The 23,783-nt window shown below is 39.1% G+C and overlaps 2 protein-coding genes across 8 annotated transcripts in view; one reads left to right on the forward strand and one right to left on the reverse strand.

The window, feature by feature from the left end:
• Positions 1 to 862: 862 nt before the first annotated feature.
• On the reverse strand, positions 863 to 18,528 carry PREPL (prolyl endopeptidase like). Of its 5 annotated transcripts, none has more exons than XM_057396954.1 (15): positions 18,403 to 18,528; positions 17,678 to 17,907; positions 14,936 to 15,133; positions 14,380 to 14,446; positions 13,503 to 13,709; positions 11,311 to 11,434; positions 8,793 to 9,009; positions 8,065 to 8,250; positions 6,442 to 6,645; positions 5,527 to 5,702; positions 3,912 to 4,128; positions 3,579 to 3,728; positions 3,008 to 3,134; positions 1,867 to 1,949; positions 863 to 961 (listed from the first exon to the last, which is right to left on the reverse strand). In XM_057396954.1, the coding sequence occupies exons 2-15, from the start codon at positions 17,894 to 17,896 to the stop codon at positions 884 to 886; spliced, it is 2,253 nt and encodes a 750-aa protein (XP_057252937.1). In that variant the 5' UTR covers positions 17,897 to 17,907; positions 18,403 to 18,528; the 3' UTR covers positions 863 to 883. The 5 variants fall into 5 exon arrangements, with proteins under 5 accessions (XP_057252937.1, XP_057252938.1, XP_057252936.1 ...); XM_057396955.1 differs by having other exon boundaries at positions 13,503 to 13,706; positions 14,936 to 15,136; XM_057396953.1 differs by having other exon boundaries at positions 14,936 to 15,136.
• Positions 18,529 to 18,725: 197 nt separating this feature from the next.
• The window catches only part of CAMKMT (calmodulin-lysine N-methyltransferase), a 208,824-nt gene continuing 203,766 nt past the window's right edge, over positions 18,726 to 23,783 (forward strand). For all 3 annotated transcript variants that reach the window (XM_057396964.1, XM_057396965.1, XM_057396966.1), the window contains exon 1: positions 18,726 to 18,948. In XM_057396964.1, coding sequence (XP_057252947.1) covers positions 18,850 to 18,948 — 99 coding nt within the window. In that variant the 5' untranslated portion in view covers positions 18,726 to 18,849. The remainder of the gene's footprint in view (positions 18,949 to 23,783) is intronic.

Below are 23,783 nucleotides of genomic sequence, written 5' to 3' on the forward strand. Positions count from 1 at the left end.
TTATGGCTGCCTAGTGTATTTTTCACTAATGGTACCATTAGCTGCCCCAAACATGTGTCTTAACAAATAATGTGCAGCAGTTTGGTGCCTTGCTCAGAGCTCAGCTCAGTATGAGGCAGGCTTGCTTCAGTGGGGTCGTCCTTTGTGTTTTATCCTCTGGAGAAGCTCTGGCATCCCCTTCTGGGGCATTCATCTTGTCTTCTGGAGGACTTTGGCACCTCTTTTTTAAAGATTATCATGCTAGTTAAGGTACCTGCAAGATTTTGAATCTACTCAGATGAAAGAGTTCTAAGATTCCTGTTCTTGAATCTTAGAACTCTTAAGATTTAAAAACTAACTCAAAAAAGAACCATTTCTTTTTTGCAGTTTTTCTGATCCCACCATATGATGAGTACACTATGGCTGTGACGTAGCTAGGAAGGGCAACAGTCATCATCACCTACACATGGGGGTTAGTTTTAGAAGACTTCTAACCAGTGAGACTTCTAAATCAAATACTTCTTGGGAGTTTTACTGCCTTGTGTAAAATGTGGTTTTGACAGAGAGGTCTTAAACTGTCAAGGCTGTGAGCATGAAGTGCATGTCCTTCACATGTTGGGCTTTGCACACTAACTGTTGTGAACAGTGCTGCACTGCTCGCTTATGTGAGAACCGTACTGAACAGATTGATTAATGCAGGTGGCTACTTCTGTACTATCTGGCAGGGAAGAAATTTGGCTATTAGTTTGTATGTTTATAAGCCAATGCTATATCCAACTTTGTCTTTGAATTTGTCTGCTTATGCCCACAAAGCAGGGATCCAAGAGGAGCTACCTCTGGAGACTGTGTTCGCTTTTTATATAAATAAAAATCCGACCCCAAGTTCTTCAGGTGGTCAATGTGTTTATTTGCAGGGTTTGCTATGATGTTGGAGATGGCATACTTCAAGTTCTTTGTTCAGAAAAGCAAGGTGTCTTGCAACCTAAAAGAATGATAATAGTTCATTACAAAACAGAAAAATTCTTTGCTCTATAAACCTTCAGGTTCTTGTACGGTTATTCCAATCTTACTCCTTTCCCATACTAATACTAAGCAATACCTTAACCTAGGACAGAATGAGGCTTTTCCTGAGAGAATTAACTTTGGGAATAACTGTCTCAACCACCAAATAACATTTGCTAGGATTTATTAAAATTAACAGTAATAAAATTTGTATCCAACTGTGATAGTCTGAGGCATTGGTAATGGTATGTCAGGTCTTGGCAGTATGCTGCTGTTAACATGTACACTTGTATAACGGGCAAAGTCTTGAAACCTAATTGTAGTAGCGTTCTTTTGATAGTACAGCTTATGTAAAGATCAAACCCATCACATATGTTTTACTCATGAGGAAGATGGAAGTAAAGAGCCAGTATGACAATTTTAGGCACTTACTGCTCTACAGTTCAAGACTGTTCCTGCTGGAACGATGTTTGACACAACTTAGAAACTTTAATTCAAAGCTCTCAGTACTTTAAAATGGACATTTAACACTATTTTGGGTCTTAAGGCATGATGAGGTTAAATAATCTGGCTCTGTCACTGGCTCTTCTATATCTCTAAAAATTATATATTGATAAATATATAAAATTATCTGGGTATGTGTGTATATATATACACATAAGAAACTACTGAATTTTATACATATCTAGAACCAGAAGTTGCTCTTGCAATATTTATAAAAGGTTGCACGAGCAACTTTAATTCCAGCAGGTCTGTTTTCTTTTTCTTTTGATACTTCAAACACACATTCAAGCATACATTCCATGAACGACTGAGGCTGAAGTACCCATCAAGGGGACACCTGCCTCCACCACATTATGACTTTGTGCAGCAAAGGGAGCATACCTCGTTCAGTGAATCCTCCCAAGATGAATCGCAATGACTGCCGCTTGCCTGGATGTCTAAGATGATATTAGGGATCCAATTTCCTGGAACAGTGAAGCTAGCGATCACTTGACATTGAATGAACAAGGAAAAGGGTAAGTGGGGATGTGAGTTGTTCAGGATAGGTCATTCTGCCTCCTGTCCTGACAGAATTTCTGTTATTCCTTAAGAAGAGAATCATATAGGGGCTTGCTGGATGGACTATTTGTATTTTTATTAACTATACGCTTGAAAAGTGTTTGTATGTTTAGCATCTTTGTTCTCGCTGAGTTTCTTTGGAAAGACATGCTTTTTAATTTCTGAGCAAAGAAAGAAGCAGCAATTACAGTATCTCCTATCCCTTCTCAATCACTGCAGTTGTGCTGCTAGCAGAGAAGGAGCACAATGAAATGTAGAAAAGCTAATTCAAGATCTCTGTTGGTACTGATGGTAAAAGCCTCTCCCCAGGTTGGGTGGTACTAGAAAATGGTAAGTCCTGAGTGTTACCTTTTGCTGGCAACAGTCCCAAAGCTAGTGTTAACTTTCAGGTATAAAAGTGTCCCTGCCTTGGCATTACTGTTATTCTAACTTGGACTAACACCTGCAGTTGGAGCAAACTGGGAAAAGCAGTTTTTTGTAGAGTAGCAAAAGTGATTTTTATCCATGTGTTGCTGAGAACTGCAGGCTGAATATATCAGTAGCTGGACTAGACAGTATGGGTTCATCTATCACTGCCCAGTAGTCACCAAATGTTGAGGCCTAGGAAAGTGTAAGCCCCACTCATATTCTCCTAGTCTTTTTCATCTCAAAGAGGGTTTCCTTAGCCTGTTGTGGTTTGTCATGTTTCACATTTAACACATGGGTTGAACTATTTCAGGCAGGTCTACAATACAGAGATATCTGAACCCTCTTAAGGCTCTGGAGAGTGCATCTCAAGAAGCTGAGGTTTATGTGTCAGTGTGACTGCACATCTCATCTCTGCAGGTAACAGAAATTACTCCAGAGCTTTAGATGCTGGATTGTACTGTACAAATGAATGCTTCTAAGGAAGAGTCAATCACTATAGTGTTTAATTACATGATTTACTAATATTCTGGTTTAGTTAGCTCTATCTTTTTCTTACCTTTCTCACTTGTTGTGCTGGCATGATCTAGTGCAGCCCTCCTCAGTTTCTGAACATATCGTAAAACTCCTGTTAGTGGTACCCGTTGATCATTTTCATACGCCGTGATAAAAACTGAAGGGTAACACTGAGATTAAAAACCAAAACCAGTTCAATACTTGACAACTGATCTTTCTCATAAAGTAACAGATTTTTCTCTATTTATTTTACTGTAATACCACAAAAGTAGAAGGTATTCTACGTATTAAGGTTGTTATACGACAGAATAATCTATTACTTCCTGGCAGTCCTGTAACAACAGCTGGTTTTGAAACCTATGGATTATTTAGGATTGATTTCAGGGGTCTTTTATGACTCCAAATATTGCCAAGATCATTACTGAAATAGTTCATATTTGTATTAATGATTCATTTTCACACAAAGCAGCAGCAAAGACAATTCTAAAGTCACTGGGGTTTAAAGCACTGAAAAGGTAAAATAGGCTTTTTTAAAAAAATTCCAGTTTCCACTTTTTGTTCTGTCATAAACTGTTACATTACAGTACTATTCCACACAGAGAATATAGTTTTACCTGTGGCTTAATATTCTGGTATGGGCAATAGCTTTTGATATACTTCATACATTTTTCATCTGCTAATGGGTTTCCCCATTCCTCCTGTTCTTCAATTGTCAGTGGGAGATGAGTTTTCATCATTGTATTTAGGACATCTACGAAAGGAGCCTTAGAAGTTATTGAAAAAGAAAAATTAGCAAATAGGACAGAGGACCTCACAGGTCTAGTTCAAGGTTTTCTCAAATGAGGAAAGGGAACTTTGAATTGGAATGTTTCCAATTGTGAAACTGGTAGAATGAACCAAAGACACAGTTGAACATCATAATCCATGCAAGGTCTGCAGCACCTCACCTGTAAAACCATGGCTCTGACGAGTTCTGGAGCAGTGTTGCACAGGGCTCCTGCAAGAACTCCTCCAGCACTGGCAGCTGCTAGTGCTGTGTATTTTGGCTGAGAAAATCCTAGCTCGTGCAGCAGCATGATGCAAGCCTTAAGGTCATGGAGCCCTTTGAGTTTATTATGCCGGCACCCATCTCTGTGCCAGCTAAGGCCTAGCTCTCCTCCACCCCTGAAATTTAAAGCAAGTCAAGTTGGAGTCTCTTTGGAAAACATTACACAGCAAAGCTTCAGCAGCCTCAGAATTGTGAAACCATAGCTTCCCTTCCCAGTTAACTCTTCTCTATGCTTGTCTTTACCCGCCTTTGTGGATAAAATATTCAAGCAAAAAAATCTGTGCACGATGAATGGTGAAAATCCTAACTAACTGCACAGGCGTATTCCTTGCCTTTGTGTCCTGGAATTCACAGGAAAAGCATCACTTTAGGAAATGACACCCTCACTGCAGGCAATACAAAATCAGACATTATCTTTTTCTATGGGAAGCTATAAAAGTATCTGAAATATTTTGAATACTTATATAACACCAGCATTTATTAAACCCAATAAAATTGTATTTCTCAGCTCCACATTGAGGCCCTCAGGATTTGTCTTCTGTACAGCTTAAATCCTGAGAGTGTTAGAAAGTGGGGCTTTTTTTCTAGTTTGTGAATTTTAGATACTATTTGAAATGTTCTACTTTGTAATACAGGATTTAAAAATTTATTTCTATTTCTTTCTACACAACCACGATTTTAGTTCTAAACCACCTGAAGTCTCCTTATTCAGGTTTCAAGTTTAAAATTAACTGAGTAGTCTGCCAAATTTCTTCAATTTTGGATGAAGAATCCATCTTCATCTAGGCCTGACTTACATCTTAAGGTACTTAAAGGGGTGGGAGGAAGAACACCACAATGCTTGCCACCGACTATAGCAGACTGAATGTATTTGTATACTGAATTTGTTTTGGAACTGGTGTTTCTTCTCCTCCATAAAGCAATTGTTTTGCTCTCTTCTTTAGCTACTGAATTATTATCTCAATGAAAATGTGAAGTAAGAATTACAGTGGTTACATAAAACTAGTAGGTTTGTACCTAAACTGGAGACAAGAGGATTTAGCCAGTAAAAGAAGTAGAAATGCCAGTTAAATGCTTAAGTAGTTGCTGTAGAAGGCAAATGGCTTTCAGAAGATGCAGACTGAACATCAGTACACAATACTCTTGGAAAGAGAGGGAGGTAGCGTGTCACTGCAATTTGAGTGTTACCAAAACTTTTCTTGAGCTAAGGTGAGACAAGAAGTAAGGAGGCGTCAAAAGACGAAAAGCTGCACACAGCAATCCTGTCGACTGCAGAAACCTACCTGCAGTATGTGGTCTTGAAAGTACTTTTTTTTTTTTTTTTCCTGAGGTAAATTCACTTTTTTGTTAAAACTACTTTTAAAAAATTCTAAAATGAGATGGAAGTGAAAAGCATGAACAATTGGGTATAACTACATGAAAAAAAGTATTACTGTACCTCTTTAGTTGCATACCAAGAAATACCTGTATATCCCACAGATTAAAATCTGAATGCCATTTTCTATTTAACTTACCTAACATGGCAATATGCTAATATCCAGCCCTCCTCAATTAACATCAGCTTGTCTTCTTTAAAGCTCATGTTCAAATCTATGCCATAAGCTCCATATACATGAACTAGAAGTGGTTTCCTGTGTAGCTCTTTAGAATTCCTATTATGAAAAACTGTAATTGGCACCAAAGTTTCATCCTGGAAAAGGAGTATTTTACAATAAAGGACATTGCAGAAATCTCAATGACACATAGCAATGAAAACTTCAATTATTTATTTTAAAATGTGTTTTTCTGATTACAGTAATTTTTTTCACTTATAATGTACAAAGCACTCTTGAAAAATAAAGCAAGAGACTGAACCTCTGCTGTGTAGGCTTACGGATGCAGAGTATAAAATTCATTTAAGTGCAACACCTGAGGAGTTTTTAAACTACCAAAGTACCCAAGTCTCCCTTCCCCTGTTAACACCAAGAATAGCTATTATTAACAAAATAGTTTACCACTTACTGCAGCACAAACTCTTTATTAACATCTCCAAATTTTTATGTTCAGGCTGTTAAAACTTTCCTTTCCTGACCTATGCTGTGCAGCTGGTTGTGGGGTGTTCTTTCCAACAGCTGGCACCCTTTTCATTTATCATGGAGAGCATGACACTGCGTATCAACTAGCAATTCTAAGTTATACCATACCAAGTTTATTGACTCATCATGTACCATTATCTCCTTTAGCATACCCAGGTTAATGAAAAAAAAATATCACGACTCTTTCTTGTTCTTCCCTGTAGCACTGGAGAAAACACCCACTGTTTAGTAACTATAGCACCAACTGCTCTTTACATTTTTTAATCTCTATTCCCTGCCAAATGCATTTTCTTTAAATGGGTGGGGAGGTAGGGAAGAATAAAAGGAATGAGAAAAGGACTGCAAAATTCTCACCTTGCTTTTAGCTAGTAAACGTGTAGTGTGACAATTCGTAATAATTGGTACCTCTTGCACAGCTGGTTCAATGAGATTATTTTCTTTAAATGAATATGCAAAACGCTTAGGGGGGTGTATCGGGGAGGTGAGCTGAAAATAGCAAGCGCTGGTGGTATGTTCAGGTCGAGATTCCAATTCAAATTCACAGGCCCACGTAGGTAGCTGAGAAAACATGGCATTTCAAGTGAGACCGACCCTTACACTGCTTCTGTAAATTTTGCCTAGCGTGTCCTTCAGAGAAAAAGATTCTGAGTATCTTCCGCTTGTCTGTAGCACAATGAGTATTTTTTTTAAGCTCAGTAATGAAACAGTCAAAAGCTGAAAGACATTGGCAAACTTTGTCCCTAAGGCCATGGGATAAAGCTGTACAATGAAATAGAAAAAAAAAGGGAAAATAAATCCAAGTTCAGTTTCAAATGGGCATTAGTGCAGGTTTTTATTAAAACATTCTTTGAAATGATTCTGCATGGTTTTTATTTTTTAGATCCTATTTCCCCTGATTTTTCAGTTCTACTTCAACATGTTATACAGCCAAGTCCATGTCAGTTGTTAAGCCTTTGCTGTGAGTTAGCTCAGTAATGCTAAGCCACTGAAAACCCCTGCCTCTTAACTTCGCTCCTAGTGCCAGCCATTGTTGAAGAACAAAACCTTTTCCTGGCACGTTCACCTTCAGACACTTACTGTTATTATATTTAAGATTTTTAACTCTGCTAAGAATAAAAGAAATCAAGATGCATTCTCTGAGAGCCGCAGGGACACAGTCAAACCCTCTGCCAGACTACTACTTACTTGGGTTGGGCTGCTAGTGACATCTGAAATGGCAGCAGAAGTCCAAGTTCTCCAGAGTAAGTGCAGACCCTTTCTTAATAAATAAACTACGACCATATTCAAAAATGAAGGTTTTAGACAGCATACAGTGCACTTTGTTGAAAACCTTTTTCTGTAGCAGTTCTATAGAATGCAGCATTGGTAGCTTGTCGCAATAAACTTGGGAGTAGTTCAGATTGTATTTTTCAGGCAAACAAATCAATCAAGTATTTCGCCTGAATGGCCTCCAGGAATCATGGGTTTGAATTGAGTCATTTTGGTTTTAATCCACAAGTATTTAGCAACAACTAGAGAAAGGAAGAAATACTTTGCACAAATTCTACTGCAACATCAACTCTTCCCACTCATTATAGGACAGTGTCCATACTTGTCTTCGGAATGTTCTGATGTTTCTTCTGTGGGAGGGCCAGGTTTATTTCCTTGCTTATGCTGATGAATGTAACCAAAAATAGGCCCAGTAAAACCAAGTGGAGTGTTTAGGGAATCAAGTCCTATTTTACATTAGAAATCAGCTGTATTGTAAAAAGCTTGACTGCAATAAGCTGAAGAAAAAACTGTATCATAGGATAGCTGCTCTCTAACTTTCTAAGTGCTGTAGTAAGCCGCCACATGAAAACCAGCCACATGTAATGTACAGTAGGCATAATACTTGGCAGTATTACAGTTTCCAAACAATTTCTACTCTTGGAATTTATCTTTGTCTTCATCATAATGTTAAAAAAAATATATATATAAAATAGTATTAAAACATACCTTTATTGACTGAACTGAATGTGAAACAAAAGAAATCACATTTAAGTAAAGATGACCAGCATTCTTCAGGAATATAATACAGTGATCACTGAACATCTCCAAATCTACTAGCTTGGTTTTCTTTTCCAGTGCATAAACCAACTCCCAGTTCTCCTTGCCGCTGGCAGCTACAGCTGCCTTCATCAGCTAAAAACCAAGATGTAGGTAAGAGTTATGAATAAGATGTACAGACATTAAAGTGCACTCATACAACATCTTTATTGCAAAAATGTTTTAGTTCATATTGGGGGGGGGGGGGTGTGTGTTACCTGACTAAAACTGGAGGCTTTGAAACTCCCTTCACTTGGGCAAAATGGAAGAACAATTCAGTAACATTCAGAAAAGTTCAGTTCTCATAGATTAATCCGTAGGAAATTTTAATGCAGTAAGTGCTCTCAGCATGGCCAGAACTGTAAGGTGGTTTGGTTATATAGACTGAGATAGCCAACTTAAATTTTAATATAGGAGAAATGACTGTTAAAGCATATTCATTTATTGATGTTGCCAAAGGAGTTAGAATCAAACTGGCATGCAGCAGGTAAGTCTCCATGTACTTCTATCAGTCTTTCAGTGTAATTCTCTAAAATTATTTCAATAACCTATGAAGTACAGAATTAAAAGCCAGCTTTACTATTTCTATATGATCTGCAACAGTTACCTGAATGAATCTTATTATCAGTTAAAACTACCTTATATTCTGCAGGTTCTCCATATGTAGTAAGAATATATAACTCGTCATCTCTGTGTTCAATGTGGTAAACGACTCCTTCTGTTCGTGCTTGTACAAGAGCAGGTGACTTAAAAGGATGTCTACAGTCAACCAGCCAAACTTCCGAGGTGGTCTTGCTGTTGCTGTTGATAGTGAGAAAACGCCTGTCTTTTGTGCAATATATGTCCACAAAAAACCTGTAAGGAATAATTATTTTTTAGAAAAAAAGCTTAAACTTGATTAGTATTATAAAAATAGATCAGTTGTTTCAGAATCATGGGCTTCCCTCTGCAAGGTGAAAAAGGCATGCCTGCAAAGGGGCTGAAGAAATTCCAGACTACCTGGTTCCCAAACCCACTCCTGCTGCATCAATCCTGGGATTCAAAACCCCACAAATATGACAAGCAAGCAGTTCAGTTGCTGCCCAACTGAATCCAAGTGTTTGCATTATTGAGATAAGATTGGAAGCTCATTGATGTATTTAGGCTTTAAAATTCAGGCACAACACAGAACTTTCTATTGAGCTTGTAACATCTTTTTTTTTAAAGTAGTAATAGATAATTAAATTCAAATTAATAAAAGATATTGTGGGAACAGCAATAACAAATAAGAGCTATTATAAACTGAGAAAAAGCCTCAGTGTTACTGCCCTAAATTTGTCTGAAGCAAGTAAGACAAAAAGGACTATTTTTAAAAGAAGTACAGAGGCCTAGATGAGACAAGACAGGCAAGTTGCACTGGTAAAGCTGGAAGCTAGGAACTGGGTTTGGAACTATGTAAGAAACTAGGAAGTATCTACTGATTTGAAATGCTTATAAAATCCAGAAACAGAAAACAGGATAATAACCAGAAACAGAAAACAGGATGATAACCAGTGGCTGGATGTTAATAGTACACAAATTCAGGCTAAAAATTCACAATCAATTCCTTAGGAGTCATCCAAATTAACTGGAGCATCCCATCTTGAGACAGAGCAGTTTCTTTGCCATTTTGAATCTTTAAGACTGGATGTCCATAAAAGCAAAACTGTCCAACACAAAGATCCAGAACATTTCATCAAGAAATTGCAGGTTTGAGTACTGTAATCTGCATTAATACAGATCAGATACATGACTGCAATAATGATCCCTCTAGACTTCAAAATAAATTTGACTGGTGAAGGAAAGGATGCGATACACAGCATTTTCAGTGCCTTTAATTATTTGCAGGTGGAGGAACTCCAGGTTTTTTTTTGGTACTATTGTTTTTTCTAATTGTACCCTCCTGACATCTGAAAGAGGACAGGCACAGCAGGGGATCTAAAGTCTGCAAGGAATCAGCCTCCTGCCTCTCTAATACACATGAATTTGGCAAGAGTGCAGTACTGCATTCAGTAGAGATTCCAACAGTTCATCTCTGCTGACCTTACCTCTGAGAGAGTCAAACTGAAATGCAGGTTACACTTCTCCCCAAGGACTCTGACCTTGATATTACTTTTTTTTTTTTTTGGTCTTTGTAGCTTTTCTCAAAGAAGTCAAGAAATCAAAAATGATTTGATTGCACCTAAAAGAGCTGGTCAGATGTAGAATGGAACTGCTCAGTGTCCATACAAAGGAATGTCTTGCCATCTCCAATGAACATGTAACTTCAGTTATGAGCTGCAGTAGCACATGAACCTTTAGAGTAAGTTTCTAGTAGATTTACTGTAATGACTGTGACCTTCAGAATTATGGCAACAGTTTCCCTGTGGGGAAGTGTCAGGTCAGTGCAATTTGATTTTCCAAAAGTATGCATCAACTGCCGCTGGAACAAAAGGATCTTATTTACTCCATCTCAACTGCAGATTTTTTATTTTCCTATTTTTTAGATGAAAATATAATAGCAATTCCTTTATTATGTAACTTGAATTAACAATAATCACAAACATTTATGGAATGTTGTATAAATCGACCACATGCTGCATAGTTGAAAAACTAGTTCTGCACTCAATTTAGCTAGAGCCTTCTTGTCTTCCTAAACCACTGCTTCAAGAAAGGTTATTGAGAGGGTATTCAGTCAACAATAGTTCTGTCTCTGGGAATGCTGTAATGATTTTGCTCATCCATTACCCAGAGCAAGGATTAGCCTGAACTTCTGTGTTTTTTTTTTTTTAAAAGACTTATCAGACATCAATAGCCGAGGAAACAAAATGAAATCCACAGTCTGATTTACCCTGTATGAAACTGTCACACATTCATTAAAGGACAACCTGACCTGAAGCTGACCTTGACATTTATAAACTCAGCTGAACTCATGAGGTAAGAGAGGAAAGTTAAATCTCCGCTGATCATGTATCAAGAGGAAAACAGAGCACGTTCTCAGACTACATATGGCAATACTGACAGCAGGACACAAGTTAAAAATGCCTTTTACCATTTGGAATATGATATGAAAGGCTATGTTTTCCAAACCAGTTATATTTTACATATAAGGTACTCTAGAATACATAAAGGACTTGTTATATTTTACATAAGTCTTACCTTGCATCTTGTTCTGTATAAACTAACTTAGTATGTTTCTGATTAGTGAAAGTGGTCATAAACACATTCTGGCATTTAAGGTTCTTCTGACTTGTGTAATACAGAACATCATTTGCAGCCCATTCTGGAAAAAAAGACAAATGCATATCAAATTTGGAACAGTATATACAATTAGTGAGAGAAAATGGAGCCCCATGAACACTACTGGACCCACTGTTAAAAAAGGTGGGCTGCAGCTGACATCTAATGGAGGACAGCACTTCTCTATCCCAGAGGCTGGGGTAAGCCACAAAAAGATTTTTCCATGTTTTCTCTGAATCCCACAGAACAAGAATCTCATTTGGAAAAATAAATAAATAAACACACAAAGGCAGAGGACCATGGTCCAGGGCCCAGGAAGAGGAAGCTCTTGACCCTGTGGGGGTTCTGGAGGTAACAGGAAAACAGAAGGTGTGGCTGTTTAAAACTGAGCAGAGGAACAAAGATTTACGAAGAGTCAGCAAGATAATAAAAGGAGTATGAGCTCTGAACCACTGCATGTGACTGCATGCAAACCATTTAGAGAAAAGAGATGATGCATGTGCCCCATGGGTACTGCTGAAATAAAAATTCTCCAGTTTTCTATGTGTGTACATGTGTTCACTAACATTAGAAATGTATAAATACAGGAACCTTGCTATTTAGTAATCTGACTGATCCAGCCAAATTATTGCTATCTCCGGTCCTAAAGTCACCAGAAGGATGTTTAATACATATGCTTTAAAAAGTTATTGTATGCTGTCTTATGCATAAATACTGATTTTCAATACAGAACTGGAGGAAGTACCACACTGAAGTAATGCAAACAATTTGCTCTCTGAACAGCACTGTGGCTCCAAATTGCACAGGAAGCTGAAAGGTTCACTAGGAAGAGGGAAAATTAAAGTTTTTCTATAGCCTAGCATTTAAAAATCATAGATGTAAATTTTCAAGCACTTTCATCTATCTGCCTGCTATTGTGTATCATGCAATACACAATACCGCAAATACAAATTCTCTTGCTTATGACTGAGGGACCTCTGTACTTCATGACACCTCTGTATCTCACACCTGAATGAATTGACAAAATGGGTGTAATCTCTACTATTCTGATAGTAATTTTTTCTACACTTATTACCTGCCATAAGCTGTCACACCTATGTAGGTAACAGGGAGTTGGTTTATGAATATACTGATTCTTCTGGACACACCTAGATAGATGTTCAAATCAAGTATAGTGAAAAACGTCACTGGCAAATCTGCAGGCCTGGTTTTTAACAGGCATTATAAATTTCAGTTGTGCAAACACAACATTAAACTCTTGTTAGTCATTTTTGTAGCTAGGAAGTTTTACCTAGATTTTTAAATTTTTGTCCTGCATTACTTACACTTAATGACATTTAATAATATAATCTAAAATACAAGATGTGGAACATTGTATGCACACTATTGCACTCTTTTCTATATTCTTTAACATTCTTCTTGTTCTAGCCCCCACAGGAGAGGGGCTAGAACAAGATAATCTTTAAGGTCCCTTCCAACCCCAAAAATTCTCTGATTCTATACTATAAGAAAGATTCTCATTTCACTTCAGTTTACCTCTGCTTATTTAAAAGCAATGTAAAGCTCTGTTATCTATTCTTAAAGAATTGACTTCATTGGGTGCTGAATTGTGACCCACATCCTAGGGTCCAGTTGAAATTCCAGCCAGTACTTAATCATAGGTACCATGCGCACGCTTTCAGTGAAGTCAAGTGCCTACAGCTATCATCAGTGATTGTAGTTGTAGCTGTAAGAATTTAAACTAGAACATTCCTCACAAGGATCTTTATAGTGTAAACAGTTATGTCAGTAGTTTTTAAAGAAGCGTATTGAATGAAATACCATTCTATGAAATTAAAAACCCCAGATATCATGACTGTTCAACATCTATAAATGCTTGCTTTTACAGCGAGGAAAAAACTGTATCATGAAAGCAGCCACTTCCATCTACATCAGGTAACTTAAAAATTTGCATTGTGGAAGAAACTGTAAATAAAAAAATTATACAGCTGTAATGATTAAATGGGAAAATGTTGCTTATTTCTTAAAAATATTTTATCATTATTTGTAGATTGACAAAAATGTTGTGTTGAAAGCTGCTGTGATCCACAGGGTATTCATAAACAACTTACCAAAACTAAATACACTTGGAATGACTTTTTCCACAACAGGAAAATGACCAAGTTTCATAACAACACAGGTTGCCTCTTCGGAGTTTTCACTTTTTAAGCTGATGGCCATGTATCTCTGATCTGGTGAAATTCTGATACGTTGAATAAAGGCATCAGAAAAGCCAAGATCTTCAGTACTGAATAAAATGTCACCCTTTTCTTCATCTACTACATTTAAAAATAGAGATAGCAAAGAAATCCTGTAATTAAGGCACTGTCAAAATTAACAGTGGTTATTAATGTCTGTTTTTAGAGCAAGTCTGTCAGCAGTGTTCACAAGCATATTACTGTAATTTATTAATACCAAATATTTGTCTGGCAAGATACTTAAAAATGCACTTTGTAAAAATAAACAAAAAAAAATACAGGGGGGGGGGGGGGGGGGGATAAAGTCTTGTAGTTATTATGTAAAATATTTCAAAAGCGTAGATCTTGGCTTCTAGGAAACATGTTAAATTTTAAAGTTCAAATAACTAAAGCACAGTTGTTTTTACTGAACACAATTAGTAAAATCTTTCCTCACTCCCTCAGCAAATAAAAAAAAGCATCAATGTGCTTTTCATGTTTTCAAAATGTTAATTTAGGGCTCTGAAAAAAAATTACTTCTCTCTTTCTCCTCCAGAAACTTGCCTTAGTATTAATATATACTATTCACTAACTGTTTTCACCTCACCTTTTTGGATTCGCTATTAATCAATCATGAAAGAATTTTGTAAAAGTAATTTTCTTTAGTTATTTAAGAAACACAGCAATTAACCTTTCATGTAAGAAAAGTACATTAAGTGATGCATACAATATTTTTAACAATTGTGCCATGTTAGGAAGAGAAATCCCTTACCATCACCTGCTTTTGAAAGAAATATACAGCCATTCTCTTCAAAGTACACGTTCTCTCCAAACCTGATCTGTTCAATATAAACCAAACATGTTTCAAGTCCAACATATATAGTTTGACTATTTCCTTAGAATCCCTATATTCAACACAATTGTAACTTACACAAATGACAAAATATAGGACATGTATTTGATAATACAGTAGGAATCGAATGCATCAGAAAGGTTCTTTCAAAGTTAGGGTACTTAAGCTACCTATATCTACTCTAAATTCAACAAAAGACTCACATCACCTGCAATTGCTCTTGTAAATGAAAATGTATTGTATTCTTTATCAGAAAGTCAGATGATTATTGTATCTTTACTTGCTTTGGCTTACGGAGAAATTAAGGTAACTACACGACCACGTTCTAAACACATGCTGTTACTATCCACAAATATTAAAACATTCAAACCTCAAAACTACAAAAAATAATCAGTAAACCAGCATTTCATAGCAGGAATGGCTTCACTGCCTTTTATTTGTACTCAGTTACAAGTTTCTATTTTTTGCCACTTACCCTTGGACTTTCCAGATTGAACGTATACTTATTGTGCAACTCTTCTAATTTTTCCTTGATTCTCTTTGTCATAGCTTTGTATCTTGCTGAAATGTCATTCCAGTTTTCCTGCTCTGATTTCAGAAGATCCTTGTATGAAAGGTCTGATGTTGTTATGGATGCGTTTTGCTTCCTTTTGGAAGGGATTTTTGTTCCTTCCTGCTAATAAGGAAACAAAACAACAGCTACAAGCCAGTGCTCTGTACTCCAACATGAATATACTGAAGCAACAATAGTATTTCCTGAGCTATAGACCCAAAACCAACTTTGCATTATTATAATAGTATGTGCCATTAAAAACCACAGTTGGAGTGAGTCAAATAAGATCTTCCTGATCTTTTAGTGTTTGAGGCCAGGCTGAATGGGGACCTTGAGCAACCTGGTCTAGGGGAAGCTGTGTCCATGGCAGGGGGGTTAGAACTAGATGATATTTAAAGTCTCTTGCAAACCACTCTGTGATTGTCAAAAGTGATTTACTTGACATATTTACTGAGGTATTCTCTTCAAAATTCAGGCTACTACCAACGTATGATCTGAGTTGATTATATGTAAATATGTTTGTTCTTGTTCTAAAACTAGGTTTTAGTTGATTTTTTGTGGAATTCTATTATTTTTCCTTCTTCAGAGCTGTTTTCTTATAGTCTTTCTGTCACAAAGAGCACCATTTTCTTTCCTAGACAACAATGCAACCCACACCTCTGTCCCTGTACCTAGGAGTCCTGGCAGCTTGTTCAGATTCTTGCTCCACCTCCCCAGAAGTGTTAGCATAAATGTTCACAGGGTGCAGAAAGAAGCAATGAAATTATATGGGTTCTGCAACAATTTTATCAGGAATGAGCTTAAGGATCTGGTTTTCCACAATCCATGAAGACAACACTGTCTTCTCTTATAAAATGTTAAAAATTCATTAAAATTGATAGAGCAATGTTACTTTCGCTTGCTGTAAAACCTCATTTGTTCAAATAATAAGCTTAACAACATATATTACAGCACATAACACTGCACAGATCACAAAAAGCAGCATTTATAACATTCAAGGTATTATGTGAATGTGCCTAAACTTAAAAAGTAGGACGTACTTTCACCCCATCCTCACTTTGCACCAAGAACCATTGGTTTGTTCCTGATTTGTCTTCACAGAGGCATGAGATCTAAAACACCAATGTTATGAGTACACTTTGAAAGGAGGAGAAACTACCTGCTCCAGTTACCATACTCCCTATGAATGTAAACCACACTGTTCATGAGAATGGTTCAGACCAATGGTCCCTCTAGCCTTAAAATCACCAAATCCGAAGCACAACTCAAGGAAAACATGAAAGCCCTTAGAGAAGCTCTAGCACAGCTGTGTAATTCATCAAGGTACAGGAACTGCAGTATGTGTTAGTTGTAACATCCTCTCCCCAGTCACTGGAAAAATTGCTGTAAGTCTACACCACTCCTCAAAACAGAAGCAACTAAACAAAAAACCCACAGTGGCCATGAATTGATATTTAGGAAAGCTTAAGAATGTGACAAGCCCAGATGATATTCCCCAACAGGTATTCCCCCAGCCTTCAATGATTTTAGCTCAAGAACTTCCTAAACTGAATGAGGTTTCTGGATATTTAATCTGGAAAGATTCTGAGGACAGCAAAGTATCTCAGTGACAATGTTTGAAAACATTTGCTCCAAAACTAACAGGCACAGCTTCCTTTCAGGTGAAAAAACCCCTACCTTTTTGTACCATGGAACCAGTGTCATAGTTCAGTACTTGTAACTGTATTAGTGAACTGCCAAGGAATAAACAGAACCCAGAACCACACATTCTCATCCATCAAGGCTTCCTATGTGCTCCTCGAAACATTTGGTTCCATTTTAGACACAGACTTAGGAACTGTTTACATTATGATTAGAAATAAGAGGGTTACAACAAGATGATCTTTAGGTCACGTCTGCAGAAACACTGTCAACTTGAAACAATTTTATAACAACCATGCATCCATCTGAAAAAGTTTAAGAGAAACGAAAACACCAATCTTTTTAAACAGTACTTATGCATTACGCATATAAATTGGTTTACAGGCTGGGATACTGCAGTAAACTTTGAGAACACATTCAGCACACTCTGTATTAGAAACACAAGAAGGCCTGAAATGATTTCATTCCATTCATTTTCTAACTGTGCACGATACATTGCCCCCCATGTACACAGTATTTACTTTCAGAAATAAATCCAAGTACCTTTAAAAGTATCATTTATCACATGTGAATAGATTATGAGAAGTCAATAGCGTATTTTAATATTTAACATGGTGCAAACCATGACTTACTGGTCAGCACGGCATAAGTCCAGGGTTTTTGAGCGAGCTCACAATGGTCTATGTCTGGTGTCATCAGTTTGGATGCTTTGCCTCCATCCTAGGTTACTTCTCCCCGCAGCTACCTCCTGACACTATATCTGAATCCTTCTGGAATATGCCAATTTTTAAAAAATCACTACAGCAGGAAATTCAACCAAAATGCAGCTTTCCATCAAAACAGTACAGGCCAGTTGAATAACTGTACAGAGCTTTGAACGTAACTGAAATCTTAATACTTATCCCCCTGCTCCAAATTCTTTGGGAAAAATGTGTTTCCTCTACATTTGGAAAATATGAGAGGCTTCCTGCGCAGATGTGCCAAGGTGGTTGTTGACCTTAAATCCATACTTAATCAGCGTACCTTGCAGGAAAAGCATCTCCACGGCAGGATGCTTCCAGGTGGCAGAGTCCTGTGCGTGCATGTACTTCCTGAACAATCCAGGATGCAGCATTGTTTTGGTTTTATCTTACTATAAATACATACTGCTTGAAGACAGCTATGCTTAGAGTAGTATCTGACACTGCAGCTCAGCCCTTGGAGAAGATTTCGCAGTCCAACACACGATGTCCTAACCTTCATTTCTTGATAGCCTGAAATTCCCAAACATCGTAAATTGCTGATCATTTGCAATATGTGAAATATACATTACCGTAAACTGCAGGTAAAACTGCCTCTCTTTGAAAGCAGTGAAACTGATTCATTAGGTGTATCAGTTGAGAAGAAACAGTTAGATCTTAGTTTCTTAACAAGGGGTACACAGTTTAGCCTGCAGTGTTACTGCAAAACGTGGTTCCTGGCACTTTAACTCCAGTGAAACTATCAATGAGAGAAGGGAAGGTGCAAACGTTTTACGTTTAGATGTTGAAGAACCAAAGCCAGGTAAGGTTTGGGGAGTTTTCCTGGAAGTTGTCCCCCCTTATAACTATTATACAACAATAAAATCACTTTATCTCAAGAAGTAACTTGGCAGCAAGAGCTGACCTCCCCTCGCAGGGACGCTCACAGCTCTGCAGACCCTCCATGTTCACCTCCCGCGGTCCTGTTCCCCGTCCCGCTCCCCACCAGCCCTTCCCACCGCCCCTCACCGCCGCGGCGGGGCCGGACCGCGCTCTCTCCGGCGGCTCGGCTCACGGTAAGATGGAAGGCGACAGGAGCAGCGCCCGGCTGCCTCGCGGGACTGCCCGTAGCCAAGACGGCGGCGGAGGCTTCAGTCAGCCGCACCCCGGGAGGGCTAGCACGGTCCCTGGCGGGGCTTCCTCAAGTCACTCCCGTTACAGATACTGTTTCGTCCCCTGGCCCTGAGGCCACAGGCGGCCAACGCTGAGGCGCGCTCCTGCCCCTCCGGGGCGCCTAAAAAGCCGGGCGTATCGCGGCGGCACGTCTTGCCAGCGCTGCCCTTAACAAAGATGGCCACCCACTTCCTTCCCCTGCATCCCTAGCCCGGCCGGCCCTGGCAGCTGCTGGAGTCTCAGCGGCAAGTCCCCGCTGGGCAATGCAGAGCGAAAAGGGGGTCTGAGCCCTCCTGCCGCCGCATGGCCGAGCCTGCCGGCTCTCCGAGCCGCCCCGCCGCGGGCCGGTGCGAGGTGAGCGGCGCGGGAGCGGCGAGAGCCCGCTGGCGGCTGCTCGGGCAGGTAGGGGGAGCCCGCGGATCCCGGTAGGGGATGGCGGGTGGCGCTGCGTCGCTTTGGGCCAGGGACCGTTCGTGTTCCCACCCGTTCGTTTCTCCGCGCTGGGCGGTCGTGGCTTGGAGCGCTCGAAGGGCCGGGCTCTGCCCCGGGCTGGGGAGGCGGTGCCGGGGAGCGATACGGAATGCTACCAGCAGTGGAAGCGTGTGGAAAGCTGAGGAGAGCTGCCTGCACCTCTGACAGGAGGGTAGCGAGGAGTAGCGAGCTGGGGCTTGCAGAAGAGCTTACAGTACGCTTCTTGCTATAATAGTAATAAGAATAAAACGTATAAATGTATATACACGCACACGGCTTTCTAAAGTGTGCTTTAAACAAGCAGCAAGTGGGTACACCTGTGCTGGAGGGCAGCAGTAGCTTGTTGGCCTTGCTTTTCTGGGTCCTTTAGGAGTGGTGCGAGGTTGGAAAGGATTTCTCTTCAGATGAGTGTGTGCATAAAGGCTTAAAAACTATGAGGTTAGTGAGGCTCTGGCACAGGGTGTACAGAGAGGCTGTGGCTGCCCCATCCCTGGCAGTATTCAAGGCCAGGTTGCATGGTGCTTGAAGCAACCTGGTTTAGTGGAAGGTGTCCCTGCGTGTGGCACTGGCTTTTGGAATTGGATCTTTAAGATCTCTTCCAAACCAAACCAGTCTGGGATTCTATGGAAAACCTGAACCAGTTTCATTAGTTGTTGCTGCTACTGGATGTGGTATTTATGGTCCTAACTTAACACGTTCAGCTTTGTTTAAGTGGAAGCCTGGAACTGCCCATGGGAGCTCCCCTCATGAAGGCAGAGCCGTAGCAGGGTGGCAAATGGCGGCCACTGGCCTCAGAGGAGCAATGGCTGCAGCCAGATAACCGTGTGGGAGGCATGAGGAGGTTAATACTGCACTTCTCTTTGTGTGTGCTTTTGGTTCGTAAACTCCCTTGCCAAACTTCTTGTTTATTATACTTTAACGCACGAAATGTCAAAGTTTCTGGTAGGAGTAAAAGGTTTGGTTTTGTAGGTTTCCGTTCTAGCAGACTATGTAAGCTGCCTGCTGCGGCTATGCTATCTGTTAATGCCTTTTGAGCATACTGCCTTTGGCATTACCCTCTCTCTTAAAATCATAAGGAACTTTTCATGACAATAGAATGGATGTGTAGGTATGTGGGGAGAAGGCTTCCATTTCTTCCTCAAAATACATGTATCTGTGGCCTTTTCCTCTGCAGATTCCCTGGGGTTTTCCATGTTCTTTAGCTTTTCTGTTGATTTTTGTATGGTATGATGAGCAAGGATAAATTTAATCTTACTGGTGCATCTGAAGTAAAAAATCAGTGCTGCACTCTTTACTGCAGTGATGCTCAGATCTATCTATGGTTTGGAGAAAGGTATCAACCTTCCTTTATACCCATCTTTAAAGGAGCACCGTCAAAGTGTTTCTTACAGTGCTTTTAAAAATGCTTTTCATACTGCTGATAATAACACCTTACGTGAAACCAGTTCCATGGTGTGTTTATATATTGAATTTGCTTTCATTCAGTGCGTACACAAATTGATTCGCCATGGTGAGGATGCCTGAATGTGTGCTCTCTGATTTAATTAAGAAAAAAGGCCTTTTTGTCAGGTATCCTGTGAAGCTAGCATAAAGAACCAGAGGTTTGCATAATTACCTATGAGTTCTTTATCAATAAAATGTTTTATGTATGTATGGAGTTTAAAGTTTGACAATAGTTTTAAGCTTAGTTTGTCAGAATCAAAATGATTTTGCATTAAAAAACTCCAGTACTAAGTTAAGTTACATGTGTAGTGTGCACTTATAAATTACTGGAATAAGTTCTCGAAGGCTTTTTGAGCCCTCCAAGTCTATGCAACTGATGGCATTATCCAGCCAGTAGTTTTTGGCAGAGAAGTTAGAGGAATGGGCATAAGTTAAATTGCTCTCTGTCTATAATTTGCTCCGTAGAGAAAGTTGTATGAAAACTTTGGGGAAATCTGTAAACTTACATATTTATCCTGCCTGTTACCTTCCTCTTGCTCACACAAGTCTTGCTCACCTGCTGATGTTCACCAAATGTTTTCAGTTCACCAGAAATGAAAGCTAAAGTGAGGGCAGGGCAGAACAGAGAAACTTCTAAAATCATTTTTGTTCTCTTCCCACTCCTTTCTCTGTGATGGGTGCCCGTGCTCCAGATCTTTTTCCATGTTTTTGTTAGTCTTGAGTTTGTAAATTGTTTCAATTTGTGTAAAACTATTTGGTAAATAAGCTGTTTGTAAAAATAAATACTGCACAGTCCTACTGATGATGTTTATAGAGATGGTTTGACCAATCATATAGAAACTTTCTTGCCTGTACAGCATCCCACATTACAGTCAGTGCCATGGAACTGGACAGAGGTTTGTAGACCATCAGCTGTTACTGAATTTGGCTTTCGAAGCAACTAGGCTGTGTACAACGAGATACACAAATAAATACAGGGAAATTCAAGTGATTGCCATCCTCCGTGTGGTTTGTTGCTCTGTTTGATTGTTTTAATAGAAATCAATTAGGTTTTATAGGGAGTACAAAAAAATGGGCCTAATATTGCGATTAAATGCTCGGGGCCCTGCGGTTTTGATCTGTGGTAATATGTTACTGAAATCTTTCTAAAACGGAGACAGTTTCATGATACTTGTTTTTTTAATGTTCTCTGTGTTAGTGAAGAAAGATTTGTTTTAGAATTCTATATTGCTAGGTGAAGTTAGAAAGGAAAGAAAATACAAATTGGAGAGGGAAAACTGCTGTTCTTGGTGTTTTTTTTCTAATTTTTGGAGCCTAATTTTTGGAAGAGAATTCTGTAATCTATACGAGAGTTCTGTAATCTATCATTACAGAACCAAAACATTATTTACTTAGGTAACATTTGTATGTACGACCCGTGTACAAGCTCAACACTGTTAGGGTGGTGAGGCACTGGAATGGGTTGCCCAGGGAAGTTGTGAATGCTCCATCCCTGGCCGTGTTCAAGGCCAGGTTGGTGACATAGTTTAGTGTGAGGTGTCCCTGCCCATGACAAGGGGGTTGGAACTAGATGATCTTAAGGTCCTTTCCAACCCTAACTGTTCTATGATTCTGACACTTGTGTACACCTGTAAAGGTCTTGTGCCGAAGACAGGGCCTTTCCGTACCAAAAGATCTTGGAAAGAGTGAAACAAGGCTTCTGGAATTTTTTAAAAGAAAAGTATGTGGAGAAACATAGCTGAAAGTTACTGAGGGAGGAGATAGGGGCCACAAGTACCAACCAAAGAACAGTGTCTGGTAATTTCTTCTCCATCACAGTTCCTTCTCTGTGCCATCACTAAAACCAAGAACTGTGTCTAGCCTGCTGGGAAGTCTCTAGCCTGCTCTAATACTGGCTACTGGTTTTATAAATCTCTGAGACATGTTCCTTTATAGTGGCAGTGTGCAGGATGTTAGGGAGCTTCACCTTCATTGGAAGAGCATCATTGGAAGGGCATCATCATTTCTTCAAAACATTATTATCAGTTTAGATAGGTTTGTCACCTGTTATTTTTCATCAGTGGATTATACTATAGCAGGGGCATGTCTTTATAGCTTGTAACACAAGGGTGATGCTTTTAGGAACTGACTGTAGTTAAAAAACCACTTTAATCCTTATGTAAATACACAGAGATAGATATAAATAATGTAACATATTGTTCCTTTGTGCTGCTTTTTCTCAGTTATACACAGGTTTTTAAAAGATCCAACCTACTGTTGTAATTTTCAGATCTTAGACTACCCAATTTTAATTTGAGGGTATGGGAGAAATGAGCTCTCAAATGCTCATCAGGTTTTCTGCTAAGCCAGAGAGTTAATTTTGCAGAGTTGCTAGATGTCTCTGTAGAACAAAAAACTGAAAACAGAAAAGCGTTGTTATCCCCCTCCCCTGTGGTTTGTCTTTGCTTTAAAAAAGCCCCAAACGACACGCTTTACTGAAAATTATGCCTTGGTAGTTTGCTTTAGTTGTCAAAATGGTCTGTTTTGTTTCCAGACATGCCACTATTGTGTGAGGATCTTCAGTCTGCTCCTCAAATTCTCCTGTTTTGGTATTTTAGTAATTTCCCTCGTGTGTGTTTTTCTTATGTGTTACAGAAGTAGAAGAAATAGTGTGGACAGCACACAGGCATTTTTAATGCTTTGATGAAAATGCCTATGCCTTTCGTATGCTGAACAGATGAAAATAGATCCAAGAGCAGTAAGCCTGACGCATCAGACCTGCTGTTAGAAACTAACAGCATAGCAAATACAGTTGCTCTGCTCACATATCTAATATTTCTGAGTATCCTGCAAAATAGTAGGTCATGGTACCAAATTGTAAGGCTGTTAAATGTGACTGCATTTCCAGTTAAAGCATGTTGACAAAGGTTGGGTGCAGCCAAAAAAATCACTGTCCTGTTATTTTGCTGTATGCATCCTGTATGCAAAGCTTCTGTTTCATAATTCTGGAGAGCTGTTTCTCATTAGACTTCAGATTGATCTCTGGTTGGCAAAACCCTGTAAACTGCGGCACTGGCCTACTCAGTGGAGCTGTTCCTTGTAGCTATTTATAGGGATGAGTTTATTTTCTGCTCTTTTTTTTCCTCATTGTGGACTGCATAGGCATCTTGCTTATAAAAAGGCAATGGTAATCATTTATGTATTCTGTCCAGTGTTAGGAGAAACAAGTTAAACCCTGGACATCCCTGCCCATGGCAAGGATGTTGGAACTACATGATCGTCAAGGTCCCTTCCAACCCTAACCATTCTGTGATTCTGTCTCTTCTTCCATATGTGAAGAATAA

Source organism: Pezoporus wallicus, unplaced genomic scaffold (genome assembly GCF_028554395.1).
Source record: "Pezoporus wallicus isolate ANWC-B61680 ecotype Strahan unplaced genomic scaffold, APGP_CSIRO_Pwel_v1 contig_8791, whole genome shotgun sequence".
NCBI lineage: Eukaryota > Metazoa > Chordata > Aves > Psittaciformes > Psittacidae > Pezoporus > Pezoporus wallicus.